The sequence below is a fragment of the Nicotiana tabacum genome, chromosome 6 (assembly GCF_000715075.1).
Source record: "Nicotiana tabacum cultivar K326 chromosome 6, ASM71507v2, whole genome shotgun sequence".
NCBI lineage: Eukaryota > Viridiplantae > Streptophyta > Magnoliopsida > Solanales > Solanaceae > Nicotiana > Nicotiana tabacum.
This window is the reverse complement of record NC_134085.1, coordinates 16,914,847-16,921,478: the sequence shown is the minus strand read 5'-3', so window position 1 is coordinate 16,921,478 and position 6,632 is coordinate 16,914,847. Positions and strand designations below refer to the sequence as shown.

Genomic DNA, 6,632 nt, shown 5'->3' with positions numbered 1-6,632 from the left:
CTATGTCATCCGCGAATAGCATTCACCATGGCACCCTCCCTGAATATGGTGTGTTAACGTGTCCATCACCAAGGTGAATAAGAACGGACTGAGCGCAAAACCTTGATGTAACCCCATTACAACCGGAAAATGCTCAGAGTCGACTCCTACTATCTTAACCCGAGTCTTATCCCATCATACATGTCCTTAATCGCCATAATGTAGGGAACCGACACACCTTTTGCCTCCAAGCATCTCCGGAAAACTTCTCTAGGAACCTTGTCATACGCTTTCTCTAGGTCAATGAACACCATGTGCAGATCCTTCTTCCTCTCTCTATACAGTTTCACCAACCTCCTAACAAGGTGTATAACTTTTGTAGCAGAATGATCCAACATGAACCCGAACTGGTTGTCGGATACAGACACTATCATCCTCACCCTCGCTTCAACCACCCTCTCCCACACTTATATGGTATGACTCAGTAATTTGATACCCCTATAATTGTTACAACTCTGGATATCACCTTTGTTCTTATACAATGGAACCACCGTACTCTACCTCCACTCATCTGACAACCTTTTCGCCTTAAAAATAACATTAAACAGCCCAATCAACCACTTCAAACCTGCTCTCCCCACACACACTTCCAAAATTATAAAATAAAAAATAATTATTAAAATTACATTAAAATCATAAAATTATAACAAATAATCTATTTAAAATATTTAAAAATTACAATTCAACTTGAATAATACGAAAAGTATGACATATATCATAATATGCAAATTAGCTGCAACGTCGTTACAACTCAAACATCAAAAGTAATATATTCGAGGTGAAATCTTATGTGTATCTCTTAAGGAGTAATGAATCTTGAAAGAATTTCGATAGTATAATTTGATTTTTTTATAAAATACTCTTTTTATTTAATATGTTTTCTATTTGAAAAAGAATTTATATAAAAATATAATTCATAATTTAAATACGATTCTCTAGCATCATTTATTTTTAAGTTTCAACAAGTTAACAAAGTGACACATAATTCACCATACTATACCATGATAATTAATTATTTGCAAATAGTTACTAGCTAATATTGAGCTATTAAATTAATAAATATTGTATCTCGTAAACATGAAAAAATAATATTTAGGAAAATAATTATAAAAAAATTATGGACTATTATATAATAAAAACATAACAAAAGTTAACAAATAAATACTTTTAAATGAAATATTTATTTCAAATTTACTATCATAGTAGTCTTAGTGGACGACGTATAAATAATTTTTATTTTAATTATGACATAAAATGCTCTCAACTTAATGATTTATGATTAAGAAAAAAGTAATTTTGAATAGTCAATGATTTATTAAAAATTTCGAGTATTTACAAACTAAGTTACACATAATTACATAAAGTTCTATTAGGCGAGCCCAGTATGCTGGGCATTGGGTGTCCGAGGCGTAAGTCACGACGGCCGAGGCATAAGTCTCACGGAACTAAGCCTCACTCATAAGCCCAGAGGCGTTTTACGAGTGCTCCGCCCCAGGACAAGCCCCAGACGAATCCTAATTCTGCTTTATAAAATAGAGCCTTACAATATTAATATATATATTTAATAGACAAAAAAATATCGCGTGACACAGCTTCGATATGGGTGTATCCGTTGAGTAAACCCCATGTCATACGTTCAAATAGTTGGAGAGAGGATACGATAGCTGAAGCTCAGTCCCTGAGCCTTCCGTGAGAAAGAAGAAAAGTGTTTTTCACACTACATAAAGTTGAACAAATTTTATTTTTAATTTTAACCTTACATTTCTCAAAGAATTTTCTGAGAATAATTTTGAGAAAGAATAATTCTATTATTTAATTATTTATCACGAAATTAGCTAATTTGGAATGTTGTACGATAATATAAAATAATATTGTAATTATAATATAATTATTTCAAAATTATTTAAAATGGAATAAAACTTTTTTTAACTAGACGCAAGATAAAGCAATCCCACATTTTAAGTGCGGATTATTGTGGGTATTCCTTAAGCCAAACGCCCCTAATAAGGTGATTGGACTGGCGGGAACTGGAAAAAATTGAGGAACCATATGGCGGGAATTCCTCGTCTTTATAAACCCCTCATCCCGAAAAAAATTTCCACTAATTAACTTTTACTATTTCTCTTTCTGTACTATATTTTGGTTTGTCGATAGACTTAGCGTTTGAATTATGGGGAAGAGAAAGAAGACGGCTAGGGTTACTGAAGAAGAAGAAGAATTGAAGGACAATCAAGAGCATACCACTGCTTCTTCTTCCCATCACAAGAGCCTATATGAGGTACCGATCATTTTTGCCCTAATTTTTTTTTAAGAAATTGAGGACTTGTGTATGTCTTATTTTTTGGGTATATTTCTGTAATTAACTGTTGACTTTAAGGAATTGGAGATAATTGTGTTTGGTGTTTTTGAATTTTGAGGTGTTTCTCGCTAATATACTGATATAAGGGTTTGTGCCAATTGTGCCCTAGGTTTGGCCAGTCCATTGAGTGTTGAGTTCCTTTGTTTATTTTATGCAAAATTTCGGATTAGATCAGACTTTGGGTTAAAAATTCCACTCTGGAACATACTAATTACTTGAATGTAGCTAACAAATAATCATGTAATTATTCATACTCATTGGCTACATGGAACTCATTTAACAATTTATGTTGATTAGCAAAAAAAACAATTTATGTTGGACTTCCACGTCAAGCATTCCTAGTGGTATGAAAAGAGGAGTTGTGATGATCTGATAAATGTCCATGCTCTTTATGAAAAATGATAAATGTCCATGCTGCTCAACTAAGTCTTGTACTAGGGAACTATGAATTAGCTTTAAGGTACCCAGTTCATTTGAACCTAGAACTTTCAATATAGAGTATAAATTTATGCGTACTATTTCATTAAAATTGCAATAAATGGTCGGTATGATGTGTGCAAGCTAAAAACCTTATAGGTTACTTGTAGAGTTTAAATTCTGGATTTGCTTTTGATTGTTGTCGGCTTATAACTGCATCCTGAACCCCATAACCTAATGAAGTGGGTAGGTATTGGAGTTACAAGCTGAGGTGCGCTATTTGAGAGCTTACAAGCCTGTAACTTTCTCAACTGAAAGTGGACATTGTTTAAATTAACCTGTTGAATGATTCATTTGTAATGGCCAACCACACACAAGAGCCCTTATCAGTAGCAAAGCTAGCTTGGAGAAAGGGGGTCCAACTAAATTCCCCATGCTGAAAACTTATACTGTGTGAATAGGGTAAAAATTCGTCTTCTGAGTTATATATGAGCTGTTGAACCCCCTTGTCTTGGGGGAAATTTCTTGTAAAGTAGGAAAGGGGCTCAAAAATTGCATTAGGTCATAGGTTTAAATTCCATCTTTGACAGTTTTGAATCCCTAGTGTAAATCCTGGCTACATCACTGGCCCTTTTATCACATGGGAGATAGTTGGAGAAAGTGAAACTGGTTGACGTTGTATACTAATGACTCAATTCGACTCTTTAAGATTTGTCCCTACCATAATGCATTCATATCTCCTAATTCAGACCTAATCCGGCATACTGAACAAGCCCTTACTTGATTACTTTTAGGAAGACTCAATTACTTTATAGAGGAAGAAAGATAATAGTAAACTGGAGCAGGAATATTGTTCTGCGGAATCTCTTTATTGATATTGACATGGTTGCCGTAATTTGTTTGCCAAATTGGTCTCACTCTGCCTGTACAAAGAGCGTGTTCATTGAATATTGTGATGTACTGAAGTGATTTAGAATGATACAATAAGTATCATAATTATCATGTGGCATTTATACCTGTTATAAAAATTGCGGTTCAAAGATCTTTCTATGAACTAAGCACATGATTTCTTTCTGTGTCAGTATTAGTTTTGCTTTACTTTATTTTTGGCATAGCTGAGATAACTAACAAGTCATCTGCTTTATAGATTCTTGGGGTTGAAAGAACAGCAACTCAGCAGGAGATAAAGAAGGCATATTACAAGTTGGCACTGCAGCTTCATCCAGATAAGAATCCAGGAGATGAGGTAAGTAACAGTTTTACAAATTTTGAGTTTTGGTTTTCTTCACTACTGCTATATCGTTAGCCAACATGAAAGACAATATTTAATTTTCTTTCTGTAGGAAGCTAAGGAGAAATTTCAACAGCTGCAAAAGGTGATATCAGTTCTTGGTGATGAGGAGAAACGAGCACTCTATGATCAGACTGGCTGTGTTGATGATGCTGTGAGTTACACTGAATTAGACCTCTGGTTTTTGGAGATTGTTACCACAGTTTTGGAACTTTGACTATAGTTGGCATTGTTTGGTACTGTTGCTATTACTTTTTTTTTTAGCATGTTATGATGTAAAGCAGAAGGAAGTTTGTTTTAAATTTAATAACAACAGCTCCCACTGCAGTTTTATTGCACATGCACCTTCTCCAACTGAGCATTTTTAAATCCCTTCATAGTTAGGAGGAAACTAGATAGTAAATATGTTTAAATACCAATTAACATGACGAAAAATGATTCTCTGTAAGGGAAGTAGTTCAACATTTTCCCTTGCCTCATGTGAATAGAACATGGAATTGGACTTTTATGAATTATGTGATTTCATTTTATCATCATAATTGAATTATTTCTACTCTGGTCGTCAACCTACCCCAAACCTCCTTTACGTAAGAGAAGTAATTCAACAATATCCCCTTGCTTCATGTGAATAAAACATGGAATTGGAATTTTATCAATTCTGCAGCTGTTTGTGGTTTCATTTTATCATAATAATTGAACTTTTTCTACTCTGGTCGTCAACCTACCCGAAACCTCCTTAATTAGGACTTATACGGAGCTCACATAGGTGGAGTCACTAATTTTATGGTGGTATTTGTTTGCATTTTGTGTTAGGAAAACATAATGTCTCTTTGTGCGTGCATGTATGGTGTCTCTATGTAAAATAAGTCTAATTTTATCTGAATCTTAATATCTTATGGTCATTCATCTACATAGAGAGATTTGAAAACTTTACATAGTCTCTAAAATTGTAATGTCACCCTATGGTTGAGGCTGAATACTCCCTTAGGGTAAATCAGGCGGATATCTCTTTAATATGTTTGCACATAGCTAACTGGTAATTGACAGGACCTGGCTGGAGATGTTGTGGAGAACTTGAAGGAGTTTTTTCGAGCTATGCACCCAAAGGTAATAGTGACATGGATATGTAACTCTATTTTAATTGAGTGTTAGAGGTTCTCTAACATGGTTCTTGCATAAATGTTTGTTGCAGATCACTGAGGCCGACATTGAAGAGTTTGAAGCAAATTATAGAGGATCTGAGTCGGAGAAGAAGGACTTGATTGATTTGTTTAACAAGTATAAGGGTAAAATGAATAGGTATTAGCTGAGAATCAAGTACACTCTTCTTATTTCCATTAACTTCATAATCTCTATGCTGCCGTCTAATTCATTAACGTGCAGGCTCTTTTGTTCTATGATTTGCTCTGACCCCAAGTTAGATTCACACCGTTTCAAAGATATTCTTGACGAGGCAATTGCTGCAGGTACGGTTTAGCTTCGGTTAGATGAGCTTCTTTGAGAAATTATGTGTTCATGACACTATCAATACATTAAAACCATTTTTGATCCCCGACTTAGTGGATATAGATTTGGATTTCAGGGATCTGTTTCGTGTTACAATCTGACATTTCCTACCATGGAATGGACGTTTTCTATGTTCTGATCATTTTTTCTTTTGCAAACTGCTTTGCTACCTTGTTGTTGCTTCCCGGTTACATAATTACATCTTTTAGCGTTGTTACATGATGTTGGAACAAATTCCTCAAGCCCCACCCAAAAATTCTTTGCTGACAATGGACTTACAACTTCAATTTTACATTTATAGGGGAGCTAAAATCAACCAAAGCATATGAAAAATGGTCGAAGGAAGTGTCTAAAACAAAACCACCTACAAGTCCATTGAGAAGGAGGCAGAAGTAAGTCATTTTCTTAGCCTTATTCATTGCTAATTAGCAATATTCTAATTGGTGGATGCTTGAAATGTTGTAGGTCAAAGAAAAAATCAGAGGACTTGTATGCTATTATTTCTCAGCGGCAAAATGAGCGGAGAGGTAAGATGAGTTCTATGTTCTCGTCTCTGATTAGCAAATATGGTGGGGATCCATCTGCTGCGGAACCCAGCGAAGAGGAATTTGAAGCTGCTCGTACAAAAATAGAGAGTCGAAAGAACTCCAAGCGGAAGAAAATGTAATATGTTTGTCTTCTACACCTTTTTGCTGCAAAAATTGTCAATAGCTTAATGCTACTAGCTAGTAGTTAATCAGAAATCATTTCTATGCCTTGCTGTTTTTGTACATTTGACAGTATATGTGGAAGCTTTATTTGCGTAACGCCAGCATAGTGTCTTCAATTTCATCTTCTGTCAGGTATTACGGACCTGAAGTTTTACCCTGTCGAGTGGTTTAAGGATTTAATGACCAATGGGCATGTTTATGAAACTGCTGGAGTTGGTTGATGTCTTGATAGTTTCTTCATTTAGTCAAGAAATAAATGAGAAGTTTAAAATTTACCTGCATATACTAAATTTTGAAATAAATGTATCAG

At 34.8% G+C, this 6,632-nt stretch overlaps 1 protein-coding gene across 1 annotated transcript; it reads left to right on the top strand.

Moving 5' to 3' along the window:
- The first annotated feature begins 2,024 nt into the window (after positions 1-2,024).
- LOC107779970 (chaperone protein dnaJ 6-like) lies at positions 2,025-6,418 on the top strand. The gene is made up of 8 exons (XM_016600473.2): positions 2,025-2,317; positions 3,963-4,061; positions 4,159-4,260; positions 5,154-5,213; positions 5,299-5,405; positions 5,490-5,572; positions 5,914-6,004; positions 6,078-6,418. The coding sequence occupies exons 1-8, from the start codon at positions 2,210-2,212 to the stop codon at positions 6,277-6,279; spliced, it is 852 nt and encodes a 283-aa protein (XP_016455959.1). The 5' UTR covers positions 2,025-2,209; the 3' UTR covers positions 6,280-6,418.
- Positions 6,419-6,632: the final 214 nt, after the last annotated feature.

Bases quoted from the DNA above. Each gene is read 5' to 3' on its own strand.
- LOC107779970 (XM_016600473.2), top strand. From the start codon at position 2,210: ATGGGGAAGAGAAAGAAGACGGCTAGGGTTACTGAAGAAGAAGAAGAA. The intron at 4,062-4,158 runs GTAAGTAACAGT...TTCTTTCTGTAG, and splicing joins ATAAGAATCCAGGAGATGAG to GAAGCTAAGGAGAAATTTCA. The intron at 6,005-6,077 runs GTAAGTCATTTT...GAAATGTTGTAG, and splicing joins CCATTGAGAAGGAGGCAGAA to GTCAAAGAAAAAATCAGAGG.